We start from the raw sequence: 17,972 nt of genomic DNA on the forward strand, positions 1-17,972 counted from the left end.
TGGCGATGAGCCAGTGCTACATCGATTGGGCCTCTTGCGACAGGGCTCTAGACAGAGTTCCCCCCTGCTTGTTCAGGTAGTGCATGGTGGTTGTATCAGGTTGTTGGTCGTGAATGAAGGATGAAAAGCCTTGAGTGCCAGGTGTACTGCTCGAAATTCCAGAAGGATGATATATGTTCATTCTCTCGGGGACCATAGCCCTTGTATCTGTAGGTGATACATATGGGCTCCCCACCCGAGCAGTGAGGCGTTAGTGACCATGGTCTGTGTTGGTGGAAGGCAGTGAAAAGGCATTCTCCTCAGGAGATTCTTCTGGGAGCACCACCATTGTAGAGAATCCATTGCATGAGTTGAAAGGGTGATCTTGTCCTCCCAGTTCTCCGAAAACTGGTTCCACTGGTCCTCCAAGAACTCATGGAGAGGAAACATGTAGAGGCGATCATTGGGAGTCAGAAATATGCAGGAAGCCATTGAGCCAAGGAAAGAGGCGACTATGCGTACTGATGGATGGGTTATCCGCTGAAGATCAAGACATTTTTAGAGAATGGATAATCAATGTTCCTCCGAAGGAAACCCCTTTTCCTGCAACGTACTGATGGTAGCTCTTAAGTAATGTAGAATCTGAACCGGAGATGACCTGGACGTTTGTACACTGACGTGTAGACCCAAGCGATGAAGCAGACCGCACATCCATAGGAAATGTTCTTGGGCCTCTGTGAATGTGGATTGCTTGATCAGCCAATCGTCCAGGTAGGGATAGACAAATATTTTGTGTTTCCGAAGGTGTGAAGCCAAAACCACCATGCATTTGGAGAAGCTTCTGGGAGCTGACTTGAGGCCGCATGGGAGAACAGCGTATTGGTAGTGGTTCTGTCCCACGACGAACCTGAGGAATTTCAGATGGGACCTTGCGATCGGAAAATGAAAATAGGCATTGTATAGATCTAATGAACACAGCCAGTCTCCCCTTTGAAGTTGAGGGTAGATTTGGTGTTAGGCCAGCATCCTGAATATTTCCATTCGGATCCACTTGTTTGCGATGCAAAGGTCAAGAAGCAGCCTGAACTCCTGTCTGCCTTTCTTTTGCACTAGGAAGTATCTGGAGCAGATACCTTGTTGGTTTCGAGGGACTGGTTCCACCGCTTTCTTGCGGCACAGAGTGTTAACTTCCTCTTGTAAGAGCTTGAGGCAAGACATGGACAACCTCAGAGGAATGGATGGTGGTGGGACAGTTAATCTGAGATGATAGCCATGTTTGACAATATTCAAGACCGAGGCGTCTGTTATGCGTTGCCACTCTGCCAGATAATTTATAATACTTCCCCCTACCGGAGTGGGTAACAAAAGAGGGGGAAGAGATGATTCAGGGTTTTGCTGCAGAGGGTGGACTTCCTCCCTGCTAAGTTTGTTGGGAGTTCCGATCCCTCTGTGTCTTGCGCTGTGACTGGCATGGTCACTGGTATTGTTGCGATCTGCCTGAATGCCATTGAGGGGTATGAACCCTCTGTGCGGAGAAACATTAGTGGTAAGGGCGGAATGAACCGTGTTCTTTAGATTTTTCTAATCCCACTGTTTTAAAGGTATCCCTTTATGTTTTGATTCTCGCCATTTCATTGTTGGCATGCAAGTCAAAGATGGTGGAGCCGGAAAAGGGTACATTTTGCAGACACAACTGTCTGCAAAATGTTGGCTGTTGTGTTGAGCTTCAGGCATGCTAATCACAGCAATGCGTGTTGATGTCAAGAGATTCCGCAGAAGTAGCTATGGGCTTCTAGAATCGAGGAGTCTGCTGCCACACTGATGACTTGATTTGAGACAATAGCCCCCTCCTGAACAATTTCTAGAAAATCTTACTGGTGCTCTTTTGGAAGGTGTTCCGCAAAATGGAGGATGGTATGCCACAAGGCACAGTCGTACCTTCCTAGGAGGGCTGTGGCACTGGCCACTTTCATGGACGTAGCAGCTGTGCTGCAAATTCTGACAAATTCACCTTTTTGCTCTCCTTATCGGGGGAGAAATAGCCAATCGAGAGGTGGTGTGAGATTTATGTGCCCCTAAAATCACCAGAGTCGGGGGAGGGTCTGCACGTAAGAACAGCTGATCCTGCTTTGGTGGTCGATATTTCTTTTGGTGCCTTCACAGTGCTGATTTTGCCACAGCAGGCGTAAGGAACAATTCCATGGCTGGCTTCTGCAGGCCTGGCACCAGTGGAAGTAACGGTATAACGATTGTGCGTTGTTGGAGCGTCTAAAAAATAACATATGTCCATAGTGTAGGGGTCGCCAAAGGTTTGTTCAATTTAATTGCGCCACAAACTAGGACCTCTTAAAAAGTGTTGATGTCATGAATTGGAGAGGACTGAGGTTGAGGCGTATCTGAGAACATAGGAGAATAGTCGCTGGTAGGCAAAGACGTATCTCTATTGCGCTGGCAGTGTAAGCGTGATCTTGACCTGCAGTAAGAGTGGAAATGTGAATGTGGTGATCTCGTGGAGGAGCGTGAGCGTACATGTTGAGAACAATGGTGTGTCCTTGACAGAGTTCTCCTAGGAGCCGGTGTAGGAATCTGAGGTACCCCAAGAGCAGGCAGGACAGGTGCGGAGCCGGTAAAGTTGGAGTTGGTGGTGTTGTTGGAGCTGCTGAGTCCAGTGGAGGAGAGGCCGGGATGGGAGACGCAGGTATCTCAACCAGTGAAGGAGATCTGGAACGAGGCTCAGATGAGGAGTAGATTCTCCATTTGGAGGATTTTTCGCTCCTCAATGTCTTTCTCCGCCGTCGACTGGCCGTCGACAACAATCTGCTCCTCGACATAGACACCTGTCGACGTAGCCCACTCGGCTTAGATCGGCTTCACAACATCGACCAATCTCATCGTCGTGTTTCACTGTAGAGGTCGATCTCCTACCTCTCGACAGATGGGAAGTTGGTATCCCTTGACATCAACACCTGTCTCGGCGTCAGTCGTTGGAGCGAAGTGGCTGTCGACGTCGCTTGAGTGGTTCTAGACGTTGCGTGTTGATGTTTACGCGGCGTCGAGCCCGCCAATGACGGCGAACATGTCAGCGCTGTACCGCCACTCGACGTCAACCACCTCGACTGGGACTGAACGTGTTTTCTGCCTGAAAAGAGTTACCTCCCCTTCGCTCAGAGGTCCCACTGGCTACTTGCTGTTTTGTACGCTCTTCTCTTCCCTGCAGGTGAATCTTCTTCCTGTCATGCAGGGTGTAGGAGAGTGGGGTCTGCAATCCTATGATCACCCAGATTTTTTGCTTTTGTTTCACTGGTTTACGACTTTCTCTGGCTGTGGGCCTGCTAATCAGACCCACAGCCCAGCTGTTCTCTCACTAAATTGACACGTGTACCTTAGGTGCATTATCCAATTGGTACTGGGCCACCTTAACAGACCTTGTAACTCAGGGCATAGGTGTACCCAGGGCTTACCAGGGGCTGAAGCATGTATTATGCCACCCCTGGATGGCCATTTAAATCTGACACAACTGGCTGCACGACAGCTGGGGCAAGGTGGTGTAATCACCCTTTGCTTTAGATATAGTATACCTATATCTAACCCTAAAAAGGGACACACAGATCCCCATCAGTCACTCCTATGGCAGGCCTTGACAATCCTGAAGGCAGAGTGCTTGGAATCGTGTGAAATGGTGCTCTGGCATGAGCTGAGCCCGTTTGCAGCTTGCGGAACCAAGTCCTAATAGCTGTTCCATGATAACGCATACCATATACTCTTAAGTGCATTATAATCCTCGCGGTTAAATGCTATCTTTGGTATCGCTTTATCAAAACATGTCGAGTAAGGTGTCATACGAATTGGAATACTAACCCCTCGCCAATTCTGGCGACGGGGTTAGCATTCCACCCTTTTAGAGGGACACGACATGTATGTAACTGTGAACCCCGGTTAAAGTTAACTCAAGCCTCAGCATCACAAAATGGATGCTGCCACCACAGACACGAGTCTGACCTCCTGCTGCTGGGAGTCCTTCCAGCGAGGAGAGCTTGGACAAAGGGTTTCCTGTCAGGGGCGGTGCTAGCACCATCCCAGACAGGGTTTTGTGTATCCTGGGTAGGCAGGGCTTTACAGGAAGGTGACTGCAGAGTGGCACCCCGGTGCTCACTACGCATCTGCCGGCTAGAACCAGTTCCAGGGGCACACCAGCCCCTGGCCTGGGGAAAGTCCGGCATGGGAGAGGGGTGTAACCGCCCCCCTTCCTGGTCCCACCCCTATGGCAGGACCTAGTCGCGTACCCACCCCTTTCTTTAGGATAAAGGCAGGAGCGGGGACCCTTCCAAATTAGATCATCTTTGAATCAAGAAACTACTTTCTACGAAAGGAACTCTCGACTTCTTCTCAAGATTTCTCCCTTGTGGCTAAGGAGTAGTCACCCTGCATCCGCAGGCACCATCTAAGAACTCTGCGGTTTGCTGCACGTCCTTCCTTAGGAATCCGACCGACCAGCACGACGAGACCCGGCTTCCTTGGCACCTCTGACCTCTACCTACCTCTACAGCTAAGCTGAGAACCGTAGGTGCGACGAGACCTCGAGGGACCGGCCATCATCAGAACTGCACGACTTCTACCCAGCACGACCGCCGAGGGATCCGCTGGTGAGTGCTTTGGGGTCCGAGAAGCCCCGACCCTGAGCAGCCCCAGCATCGAAGTCCAGCCTCCCAGCATCCACGAGATCTGCGTGGGGCCATTTTGCTTTTTGCTGCTCACCGCGTTGTTTGGCTACTAGCCCGCTGGCTTGTGGCCTTCCTAACGACGCCCGACGACATCACCGCTGCTGGTCTGGTTGCTCCAGACTGGCCCTTGCTCCCTTCCAAAAGAGGAGCACCCCGGACCCTCCTGGTCCACTCCAGACGCCATTTTGAGTCCACCGCGTGGGCTTGAATTTGCCAAGACTTATTGCCCCAATCCTGGGTCCAGCGACGTCGACAGCATCATCCATCGTGGGACAGCTCGCACCTCCATCCTGGTCGCCGACAACGCCTCCTGGTCCGTGAGACTGCAGAGCCCAGCGTCGCCCACTCACCTAGTCGAGGTGACTACCATCCGGTGCCCTCCTGGTGCCATCTGACTACTGGCTAGTGGTCACGAACTTGGTCCCCTCTGCTTTCAGGTGTCATCCATCTTCGATCCAGGCTTGGATCACTTCGAACAATCTTCACTGGTCGCCTGCCAGCAACTTCTTTCTTCAGGCTCCTGGTTCGTCAACGAGGATTCCCGACGTCTTTTGAGACCTATGCAGCTGCAGCCCCTGGGCTAGGTAACTTCGGAATTTCGGTGCCCCAGCATAGCCTCACTATCCAAGGGTCAGAATCCACTGTCGTTTTCGATCTACCTGATCGGGTTCGCCCGAGAACACTAACTTTGCCTTTACTAGCTCCCATAGACTTTGTCCCGCATTCCGCGTGAGAGTGCACACTCTGCACCCGAGTCCCCTAGGCCGCCTACTAGTAATCTGAAGGTTCAGTAACGTAGTCCTAGCGATTCTAAAGCCTATTAGTCCAGTACTTACCTGCTAGTAATTTCGCATTCCATCTGTGTAAATTGTGCAACTTAAAGTATTTTCATAAGAGTTTTGTTGTGTGCTTAGTACCCTGTCCTCATAAAGAGTACAGGGCTGTTGTGATTTTAATAAATACACTGTTTATTTTCATAACACTTGTGTGGTGTCCTTTCACTTGGTGTTCAAGGGGTATATGTGATGGTATAACAGCTGGCTTAACACGCCCTCTAGAGTTTAGCCCGAAGACTGCTCGTATCCACGCTACTAGGATAGCTGGTCTATAAGGTTGACTTACAACCAATCATCAATAAGGGTTGTTTGGACTGATACAAAGTGCTCACTAGAATAGTGAACATTATATATCAGGCCAACTTCTCACACAGGGTACGTCTGAAGAATGTTTTGCAGAGGTCACAGGAGGCAGGAAGGTGAGAGGATGGTAAATAATGCACACCTCGTGTGGGTGTGTTTTAGCTTTTTTCTACCACAACTAGGATATCTGTCGAAAAGAGATGGCATTTTAAATAGGAAAGAGGTTTTTTCCTATTAGAAAAATACTTTGCTCCACAGAAAGACAAAAGACATTGAGTGAAGCAAAAAACAGTGAACTTTGAAGATCTAAATTGAAGGGGAAAAAACTAAAAAAGGTGGAGGTTCAATGCTCCAAGGATTCGGTCAAAAAGAGCTGGAAAAAAGAACTACGGCAACTGCCTCTGGCTGAGCATGATGGGATACTGGTGGTCTCTCTGCTCTTAAAGGCACAGCATTCTATTTCATTACTGATAATGGCAACCTATGGGCTATATTACCCTGCACTTCTTCATCGCTCTTTTCCCATAGCAAAAAGGTTTGTGAAGGTTCTTTTTTCTGTGCAATTAAAAACAATGTATGTACTGAGAACATATGTAATTTCTTCTTTTGCCATTCCAAGATGAAGAACTCTGACCACTGTAGCCTACCCCTAGGCTGCATTATGACTAAGTGACTTTTCAAGGCCCTTCCGAAGAAAGGCGTATTTCATCACTTAACACATATATTGGATAAAGTGGTCCCAGGTCCCCGCAGATGGGCCGGACTATTCAATGCTTATGACTATACATGGAAATTGCCTAAGCAAGAACCACCATGACGGCAGTTCCTGGCAACGCTTTGTAAACAACCGTCAACTTGAAGATTATTTATAAATCTGGCAGCCGTCCCTCTATGAAGACGACTGAGCTATTTCAATAGTCCAGGGACATTTTTACCTCTAAGAAAAAAATGTAAGAAAAGGGGAACCCATGAGGCAAATGCATTGAATCAGACAATTTGAGCTGTAGGTATCGGGACAATGCAAAATAATTAATTAAAAGAAAACTTTCCGAAATGGAAACTGCAAAGGATTTTTTTTAATTGCGATTAAAAATAACTAGGTTACTAAGAAATTATCAGCATTGTGAGTTGGTAAACTGAGGAAGGGAATACTTTTATAACTTTTTGATAAGGGAACCAAACAAATTGGTGGATGCAGATTTCTGAATGGGAACTTTCATACACCATAAGAAGAATGATTTTCTTGCACATCAACGTAAAGTATTTGTATGCTCTGTACATGTTAATGCATTGTCTCAACTTGTTGAACAGTAGAGGGTTATTTAAAAAAAAAAAAAATCACCTGCAGAGCCAGAAGGGGGCGGTGCTCCAGAACGTTGCCACTCCGTAGCTTCAGCAGCCAGTCGTCTAACATACTGATCATTCACGCACAGAAGAATATTCTCAGGTTTTATGTCTGTATGGATGATCTGGCATTTTGAATGCAAGTAATCCAGACCCTGTAGAACCTGAAAACAGAAAGGAAATATGGAACTACTGCATATATGGAGTTACTTAAACAGGCTTTACAGGCTGAACGGGACTCCGCCTCTAACACAAAATCTCCTTCAGTACCAGTTACAGGATTCAACCAACACAATCTCCTTCAGTACCAGTTACAGGATTCAACCAACACTTTTGACCTTCATTACCGTTAATTTTATAGATGGAGAACGGTAAGATTACACATAGACTGAGCTTTCTATTTTTACAGTTAAATGTGTCAACTCTGGCATTCTTTTGTCTATTAGCGTAGGAAAGTTAAAGATTTTCTGATGTTGACAAAAATATAAACTTTTTACATCTCATGTACATTTCTGTCACATAAGCCTATGGTCATTTAGGACTTGACCAGGGAATGTGTTTTTAGGTCACACAATCTCTACTACATTTTGCTAGTTGCACAATGCTGTATTCTTCAGTTTTGTTTCACTGTGAATCATACATAATCAGAAAGGGAAAGAATGATAGATCTTATTTCTGATTGCATTCTTTAAAAAAAACTGTTCCTTGAAGGGCCATCTTGAAGAGCTACATGACTAATATTTTGTCTTCCAACATTTTACCCAGTGGCACCCTGTGTAAAACTTCCACAGGGAGTGCAGGAAGCTGGCTCTGTATATACTGTACCACAGTAAGGTATAGTGTGCACAGGCTCCAGGGGAGCTCCAGAGATATAGCAGAGGCTAAATGAGATAACCACTAACAGCTTTCTTTGAGATAGGCTTATCAAGAGGGTGTGTTAAGCATTTATTGTATTTACTCAAGAACTGATTGCGCACAGTTAGAGACTAAATCCAGAGCAACTAGGCAAGTATAAAAAAAGGTATACTTGGGTTTTATTTCTAGATCCAAGCAGAACTTGGCACAGTCAAGTAGAATATTCTTTCAAATGCAAAACTTTACAAGACGATTCAATTGTGGTTACAATTGAAATTGTTACGGGGTTGTATTTGTTTTTAAAACTGTTCAAAATACATCGAAATTACTTTTGCCTAACTTTTGGATTACGCCGACTACTCTGAGTGATAAGCCTAGATATTGCACGTGGATCCTAGATGCAAAGTTAAGTAAGACACTTTGGTGTTTAAAGCAAAGTTTCTTTGGTTTCCATACAAAAGGCAGCTCAACACAACATTTCTGGAGAAAAATCGTAACATGGGTTCCTATGGGAAGAAGGAATGTTATTGGTTTGCAGGTAATGAAATTACCTGCAAGAATAGCTTTTTAAGGGTAGAACCAAGGTTACCCAAGGTACAAGTTAGCACTCAAATTGCACCACTGGTGGGCCAGGATGCAGAGTGCAGGGGCCCAATGTTAGCCAAAGACCAAGAAGGGCCGTCGGACAGGGGCTGCTCATGAGCAGGCCACTCTGTTGTGGGAGCAAAGCTTCAGGGGTTGCGATCAGCACTCCAGGGGTCAACACTCAGCACAGGAGTTGCAGCAGCACGGAGGCGGCCAAAGCAGAGTGCCAAATAGACGTTGTGAGCCATGAGGTCTTTAATGGAGATACCCGGTTTTGAAGAAAAGCTGCAGGCTTGGGCATTGAGGTTTCCTGAAGGCGACCACTGGCAGGAGAGGTACATTGTCTTCTTGAAGGACGCCTGTACACCGTCGGTTGGGCCACCCAAGGCTGTGGGGCATCGGGTGCAGGCGTGTCTTTAAGCGTTGGATCTTCTTACCAGATCCGGTCGCTGTCGGGGGGACCCTTCAGGTTGAGGCTGCAGGATTCAGTCTGGGGCTCGAGGCAGGTCAGGGATCACCAGATTCCAGATCAGGATCACTCAGGAGACCTCCTCGTGGGGTTGGGCCACTCAAACTCGAGCAATCTGGTGCAGAACTGCGAAGCCACCTGGATCCGAGTTCTGTGCTAGAGTTCCCTGGTTGAGCAAATCTGGTGCTCATGGGAGACAGAGTTTTTGTAGATAAAAGCAGGACAGGTACTCCGGATGGCTGCTGGACATGCTGGGGTTTCGCTGTGAGCAGACTGGAGTTGGGACCGGCTGGTAGGGCAGAGGCCAAAGCAGACAGTGTCATCTTCTTCCTGGGTCAGCACAGCTCTTCTTTCTTCCTCGAATCGAGACAAGGTCCAGAGTCGCCCCTAAATACTAAATTTAGGGGTGTTACAGGAGGACAACCCTGTCTAGATGAACAACCAGGAAAGGAGGTTTAGAAAAAAGAGCCCGAAGCTCACTCACCCTACGAGCAAAGGTGATGGCAACCAAAAAGGCAGTTTTGAGGGTCAATAGTATGAGAGGACAATTATGTAGCAACTCAAAAGGAGCGCACATAAGTTAAGTAAGAACAAGGTTCAAGTCCCACTGAGGCATTATGAAAGAAATAGGAGGAAACAGGTGAGTAATGCCATTAAGGAAGCGATTTACAATAGGGGATTTGAAAAGAGAAGTTGATCAGGAAGGCAGAAATAGACGATAGATAGCCTTTAAGAGTGCCCTGAGCAGAGCTCTGCTGGACCAAAGAAAGAATGAAGAGGAGAACCTCTGAAAGAGGAGCAGAAAGGGGATCCACAGCATTTGCTGTGCACCATGCCACAAATTTGTTACATCTAAAGGCGTATACCGTTTTTGTGGAGGGACGACTGGCTGCCAAGAAAACGTTACAGACTTCGAGAGGAAGGTCGAAATCTGTCAATGTCGCCGCTAAATCTCCACGCAAGGAGGTGGAGGTTGGACAGGTTCGGGTGAAGGACTGTCCCCTGCTGCTGCGACAGAAGATCCTCCTGAAGAAGCAGTCTGATCGGAGAATCGATGGCAAAGTTTAAGAGATCGGGATACCAGACTCTTCGTGCCCAGTCCGGAGCAACAAGAATTACTGGGACCGGTTGCGCTTGATCTTCAGCACTCTGGGCAGAAGTGGTATAGGCGGAAAGACGTACAGAAGAGAGCAAGTTCCGACTTGGAAATTCCAACGTGCAGACCTGCTCACATTGCGTGTTCTCTTCAGTGGTGAATAGATCTAACAAAGGCTACTCCACTGCTGAAAGAGGCCTTGCACCACCTCAGAGTGAAGACACCACTCGTGATCAATCATGCACCGGCGGCTGAGTTTGTCCGCTCTGGCGTTCAGGGAACCCGCCAGGTGTTGAACCACCAGGGACATGCCCTGATGTTACAGCCACTTTCAGAGAAGAAGGGCCTCCTGATAGAGGGTCCATGACCCCACCCTACCCGGTTTGTTGCAATACCACATGGCGGTAGTGTTGTCAGTGAACACCTGCACTACTCTTCCTTTGACAGAAGGAAGGAATGCCTTCAGTGCAAGACGAATTGGCCGCCCCACCCCATAAGTGATGCATCTATCACCACTGGAAACTCTGGTTGGGGAAGGGAGAGGGACCTGCCATTGACCCAATCCTAGTTAGTTAGCCACCACTGCAATTGGTGTGCAGTGCCCTCCGAGATCTGGATGCAATCAGAAAGATTCCCCTAATGCTGTGCCCACTGGAACTTCAGGTCCCAATGGCATAATCCACCAGCAGGATGCATGAGGCCACGAGACCCTGCAGCCTTAGGGTCATTCGGACCGAAACCCAGGATAGGGGCTGAAAGATCGGAATTATAGCCTGAATGTCCCGGACTCCCTGTTTGGGAGGATAAGCCCGAAACTGTACGGTGTCCAGAAACGCCCTGATGAAAAGGAGTTTCTGAGAGGGAAACAGGTGTGACTTCGGCACGTTTATAGTGAACCCCAACGAATGCAGGAGGTCTGCCGTAGTCTGCAGCCAGTCGGTGGGGTAGGAGAAGACTGGAACTCCTGTTCTGCGCAGATGAGCTGTGAACACCGCCATCACTTTCGTAAACACCCAAGGGGTGATGGTAAGGCCAAAGGGGAGCACGGTGAACGGAAATTGCTTGTGGCCTACTTTGAACCGAAAGGCAACACCAGTGGGCAGGCAGGACGGGGATGTGAAAATAGGCGTCCTGCAAGTCCAATGCTACCATCCAGTCTCCAGGGTCTATGGCAGACAGGACCTGAGCCAACGCAAAAGAATGGGGTAACAATTAGACAAGAGCGCACAGCAAATATAGGTGAATTATAATGTCACAAGTCTCAATATAGTGCTCCAGAAAAGAATGGGGTCGGTTACCACAACCCCAAATCCAACCACCATCTGGTGATTTAAACTATGACAAAAAGTTATTTCGAGCACTTGTAGTAAATAAGAACAGTAGTCCTCCACTTCAGTTTTCAGTTGTCTGTATCCAAGTTTTATTTTCTCCAATAGATTCAAAGCCCATAAAATAGGGGCAGTGCAGCTAACACATGTTTCGTCTAGTCAGTAATTGACTTTAGACTTCTTCAGGGCTGCAACCCAAACAACAACATATAAGACAAATAATAACCATCATTGAAATACTACAGAGTAATGTAGTATTTAGTCTCAATTTCACAGAAAATTAAAGGATACACCATTTCATCACCCAGTGTAATTACAAGATAAAGTATGGAAAAGAGAAGTGTCAAAGGCCAAATTCAAACAAGAATCACCAGTGTGTAACAAGTAATAGCACTGACAAAAATAACTACTTTATCTCCAAAATGTACGTTTATAGGAGATATTCATATGAGTCAATAGTTCCTCAATTATCCAAAATCTAGATATATTCGTAAACCATGTCAGCTAATAAGTACCAAATCAAGTTACATTGTCTAAAAACAACTATTAAAGCATCCTAAGCCAACTCACCAAACATAGAAAGTATGAGAATAATATCATCTCATCTTGATATGATCTCTGTAGCGCAGCAACATAAGTTTAAAAAGGAATTGAAACTTCTGTAATTTGTCGTCCCCCACAGGTCTGTATCTGTCATTTCAGTTACGAAATCGCATAAAGCTCACCTCAATGATCATGTGTACCAAACTTCGTATCCCCAAAAAAAACGTATAAACCATGTGTCTGTATCCTAAAAATAAGTAAAGTTGCATGTAAGCAACAAAATCGACAATAATATATCCCCGTATCAGACAGTCTGGTCCCAAGGCTCACCTCAATATTTCGCTCCCAGTCCGTAATGAATTCAAAAGTCTTCAAAACCACGTGTCCGTGTCCTAAAAATAAGTAGAGTTGCATGTAAGCAATATTATCAGCAATAATATGTCCCCCGTATCAAACACTCTGGTCCCGAGGCTCACCTCAATGTTTCCCTCCCAGTCCGTAATAAATCCCGGCGTACTGCATCACCGCCATATTGGAATGGCTATTTAAAAAACCAGAGTGTGGGCGCAATCTTGTAATGGTTAAAGCGTTCTAACTGATAATATATTGTCAAACAATATGAAAGTCTAATAAATATAGCCACTCATACTCTATTTATCTTCTAATTAATAATATTCATCCATAAGATCAAGTAACTCAGATCGTGTCAAATTATTTACATATCTCAGTATGTAATGTTCCATAAAATAATGGCTATTCATAATCGTAAAGTAAGAACGCCATCTAGTAACGGAAAAACTGTCTAGATTATAATAGTATATTGTCATGTATAACCATAATTACTCAATTAAGTATATTATCGCACCGGGATCGCGCGGGACCTAATCTCTATGTACATCGCATGTACATCTATTTATAATGTTTAGTAGAATGATACAATCATATAATCCTGATGAAAATATACGGTATCATCGGATTCCTCATCTATGTACTCTAATGGTTTAGTATATTGTAATTAAACCATCACTAATACACAGAGCTCAACCTGGGCACCATCTTGTAACGGTAGTTACTACTGTTGTATAATCTAAAGAGTAATATATCTTCAACCAATTAGACTTGTGTCTCCTGGTAATTCACTATAGTATCTGTTTCAGTAATAAGTAGCCATATTTGATATAAGGTAGTGCCAGTAGTTAGTTTCAAGCACTATATCCCTGATTATAAAAGCGGGGGTTAGTTATGATTCAAACATTATAACGAATTATTAGATAAAAAATGTAACTAAAAGAAACCAGGATAGAAAATAGAGAGGTTCCAGAGAGGGGAGAGATAATACAAGCATCTCAACATTGCAAAGTTACATTATTGTACGAAAGGAAATGTGGCACGCATCCACCAATAAAGTGTACATGCCTTACAAATCTCAAATCCCAGTTAAATGTACCTAGTAGTTTCTTAATATTGTTCCTCTTAGTCTTGGCCAAGGTAGTATTCAAGTTCATTATCAACATTTAGACCCCGCTCAACCGCCTTCAATCTCAATAACCATAGAACCCCTCTTCTCCTCAGCTGTAATTGTCTATTGCCCCCTCTTTGGTCTTGTTTAATGTAATCAATGCCATGGAAGCTGAACAAGTTTTGATCTCTTTTTTCGCTGTTACGAACCATATGTGATGCAATTGGGTAACGAGTATCACCATTTTTTAGAGCTCTAAAGTGTTCCATCATTCTGTCTTTTAATCTCCTAATGGTGTTGCCTACGTAGATCTTGCTACAGCTGCACACTATAACATAAACCACATAGGTTGTGTCACAATTTAAAAACATGTCTATAGTGTAGTTCCCTGAATCATTATAGTTAAAGGTGGTTACCTTACTTCTAGCCCATCTACAAGAACTACACTTTCCACATTTGTAAAAACCCTTGAGTTTATTCCTTAACCAGATTACATTCTCTGGCTTTCTCGGGTAACTGGGACTAATCAAATTGGCCAGTGTAGTACCTCTTTTGTATGTCAGACCCGGTTTCTCGTTAAGAAAAGGTAACAAGTCATTATCCAATTTGAGTAGATACCAGTGTTTCCTAAGGATGGAGTAGAGCTTAGTACTATCTGCCTTATAACTCGTAATCATTCGTACTTTCTCAGTCCCTGTATAACACGTTGCTGTTTTTTCTGTAAAGTTTTGTCACGTTTCAATTTCCTCGCTCTCACCTCAGCCTTCTTAATTATTTGCTTATCATAGCCTCGATTGATGAATTTGTGTGACATATCCTTTAAATTATACTCAAAATCCTTCTCATTGGTACAATTACGCCTGGCTCTAGTCATTTCTCCATAGGGTATGGCATTAATTTGACTACTCGGGTGACAACTACCTGCATGCAAGATACCGTTGCAGCAAGTGGGTTTCCTGAACATCCTACTGCCCAATCTATCTCTATCCACAAACAATTCAATATCCAAAAATGTAATATGGTCTTTATCATAATGAGTGGTAAATTTCAGATTAAAATGATCATTCAGGTAGTCAAAGAAGCCTTTAAGTTCCTCCACCGATCCTGTCCATATTAATAGACAATCGTCAATGAAACGTCCCCAATAATATAATGGGGCCATGGTGGACAAAGGTGGATACAATATATATATATATTATTGGGGACGTTTCATAGACAATTGCCTATTAATATGGACAGGATCGGTGGATGAACTTAAAGGCTTCTTTGACAACCTGAATGATCATTTTAATCTGAAATTTACGAGGAAATTGAAACGTGGCAAAACGTTACATAATAAACAGCAAAGTGTTATACAGGGGACTGAGAAAGTACAAATGGTTACGAATTATAATGCAGATAGTACTAAGCTCTACTCCATCCTTAGGAAACACTGGTATCTACTCAAATTGGATAATGACTTGTTACCTTTTCTTAACGAGAAACCGGGTCTGACATACAAAAGAGGTACTACACTGGCCAATTTGATTAGTCCCAGTTACCCGAGAAAGCCAGAGAATGTAATCTGGTTAAGGAATAAACTCAAGGGTTTTTACAAATGTGGAAAGATTAGTTCTTGTAGATGGGCTAGAAGTAAGGTAACCACCTTTAACTATAATGATTCAGGGAACTACACTATAGACATGTTTTTAAATTGTGACACAACCTATGGGGTTTATGTTGTTGTGTGCAGCTGTAGCAAGATCTACATAGGCAGCACCATTAGGAGATTAAAAGACAGAATCATGGAACACTTTAGAGCTCTAAAAAATGGTGATACTCGTTACCCCATTGCATCACATATGGTTCGTAACAGCGAAAAAAGAGATCAACACTTGTTCAGCTTCCATGGCAGTGATCACATTAAACAAGACCCAAGAGGGGGCAATAGACAATTACAGCTGAGGAGAAGAGATGTTCTATGGTTAATGAGATTGACGGCGGTTGAGCGGGGTCTAAATGTTGATAATGAACTTGAATACTACCTTGGCCAAGACTAAGAGGAACAATATTAAGAAACTACTAGGTACATGTAACTGGGATTTGAGATTTGTAAGGCATGTACACTTTATTGGTGGATGCGTGCCACATTTCCTTTTGTACAATAATGTAACTTTGCAATGTTGAGATGTTTGTATTATCTCTCCCCTCTCTGGAACCTTTCTATTTTCTATCCTGGTTTCTTTTAGTTACATTTTTTATCTAATAATTTGTTATAATTTTTGAATCATAACTAACCCCGCTTTTATAATCAGGGATATAGTGCTTGAAACTAATACTAACTACTGGTGCTACCTTATATCAAATATTGCTACTTATTACTGAAACAGATACTATAGTGAATTACCAGGAGACACAAGTCTAATTGGTTCAAGATATATTACTCTTTGGATTATACAACAGTAGTAACTACTGTTACAAGATGGCACCCAGGTTGAGCTCTGTGTATTAGTGATGGTATAATTACAATATACTAAACCATTAGAGTACATAGATGAGGAATCAGATGATACCGTATATTTTCATCAGGATTATATGATTGTATCATTCTACTAAACATTATAAATAGATGTACATGCGATGTACATAGAGATTAGGTCCCGCGCGATCCCGGTGCGATAATATACTAAATTGAGTAATTATGGTTATACATGACAATATACTATTATAATCTAGACAGTTTTTCCGTTACTAGATGGCGTTCTTACTTTACGATTATGAATCGCCATTATTTTATGGAACATTACGTACTGAGATATGTAAATAATTTGACACGATCTGAGTTACTTGATCTTACGGATGAATATTATTAATTAGAAGATAAATAGAGTATGAGTGGCTATATTTATTAGACTTTCATATTGTTTGACAATATATTATCAGTTAGAACGCTTTAACCATTACAAGATGGTGCCCACACTCTGGTTTTATAAATAGCCATTCCAATATGGCGGCGATGCAGTACGCTGGGATTTATTACGGACTGGGCGCAAAACATTGAGGTGAGCCTCGGGACCAGAGGGGACATATTTTTGCCGATTATGTTGCTTACATGAAACTCTACTTATTTTTAGGACACGGACACGTGGTTTTGACGACTTTTGAATTCATTACGGACTGGGAGCAAAATATTGAGGTGAGCCTTGGGACCAGACGGTCTGATACGGGGATATATTATTGTCGATTTTGTTGCTTACATGCAACTTTACTTATTCTTAGGATACGGACACATGGTTTAGACGTTTTTTTTGAATGGTGATACGAAGTTTGGTACACATGACCATTGAGGTGAGCTTTATGCGATTTCGTAACTGAAATAACCGATACAGACCTGTGGGGGACGACAAATTACAGAAGTTTCAATTCCTTTTTAAACTTATATTGCTGCGCTACAGAGATCATATCAAGATGAGATGATATTATTCTCATACTTTCTATATTTGGTGAGTTGGCTTAGGATGCTTTAATAGTTGTTTTTAGACAATGTAACTTGATTTGGTACTTATTAGCTGACATATGGTTTACGAATATGTCTAGATTTTGGATAATTGAGGAACTATTGACTCATATGAATATCTACTATAAACGAACATTTCGGAGATAAAGTAGTTATTTTTGTCAGTGCTATTACTTGTTACACACTGGTGATTCTGGTTTGAATTTGGCCTTTGACACTTCTCTTTTTCCATACTTTATCTTGTAATTACACTGGGTGATGAAAGGTTGTATCCTTTAATTTTCTGTGAAATTGAGACTAAATACTACATTACGCTGTAGTATTTCAATGATGGTTATTATTTGTTTTATATGTTGTTTGGGTTGCAGCCCTGAAGAAGTCTAAAGTCAATTACTGACTAGACGAAACACGTGTTGGCTGCACTGCCCCTATTTTATGGGCTTTGAATCTATTGGAGAAAATAAAACTTGGATACAGACAACTGAAAACTGAAATGGAGGACTGTTCTTATTTACTACAAGTGCTCGGAAGAACTTTTTGTCATAGGACCTGAGCCAATGTCAACATTTTGAACTTCTACTTCCGGAGGACGCATTGACGTCCCTGAGATCCAAGATAGGACGCATGCCTTTGTGATTCTTGGGTACCAGGAAGTAGTTGGAATAACAACCACAACCTACTTCTGGGACAGGGACTCACTCGATGGCTCCCTTGGCCAAGAGAGCAGCAACTTCCTGACAGAGAAGAGCCAAGGGATCCTCCAACCTGCAATGGAAAGCAGGTGGCATGGAGGGCTGGGTAGTCTTGAAGGGGAGGGAGTAGCCCCTTCGGCCTATCTGCAAGACCCACCTGTCCGACGTGATGTTTTGCCAGTGTGGGAGGTGATGGTGAATCCTGCAACCCACTGGCAACTGGCAGCCTTGAAAGGTCAGACTAGGAAGGTTTAGAGGCTGTTGGA

At 44.0% G+C, this 17,972-nt stretch overlaps 1 protein-coding gene across 1 annotated transcript in view; it reads right to left on the reverse strand.

The window, feature by feature from the left end:
- The window catches only part of LOC147666499 (SRSF protein kinase 1-like), a gene marked incomplete at its 3' end in the record, with an annotated part of 245,343 nt that overhangs the window by 22,815 nt on the left and 204,556 nt on the right, over positions 1-17,972 (reverse strand). The window contains exon 7 of the mRNA XM_086949034.1: positions 7,182-7,347. Within this exon, the coding sequence (XP_086805160.1) occupies positions 7,182-7,347 (166 nt within the window). The remainder of the gene's footprint in view (positions 1-7,181; positions 7,348-17,972) is intronic.

Source organism: Lissotriton vulgaris, unplaced genomic scaffold, assembly GCF_964263255.1.
Source record: "Lissotriton vulgaris unplaced genomic scaffold, aLisVul1.2 SCAFFOLD_2672, whole genome shotgun sequence".
Taxonomy (NCBI): Eukaryota; Metazoa; Chordata; class Amphibia; order Caudata; family Salamandridae; genus Lissotriton; species Lissotriton vulgaris.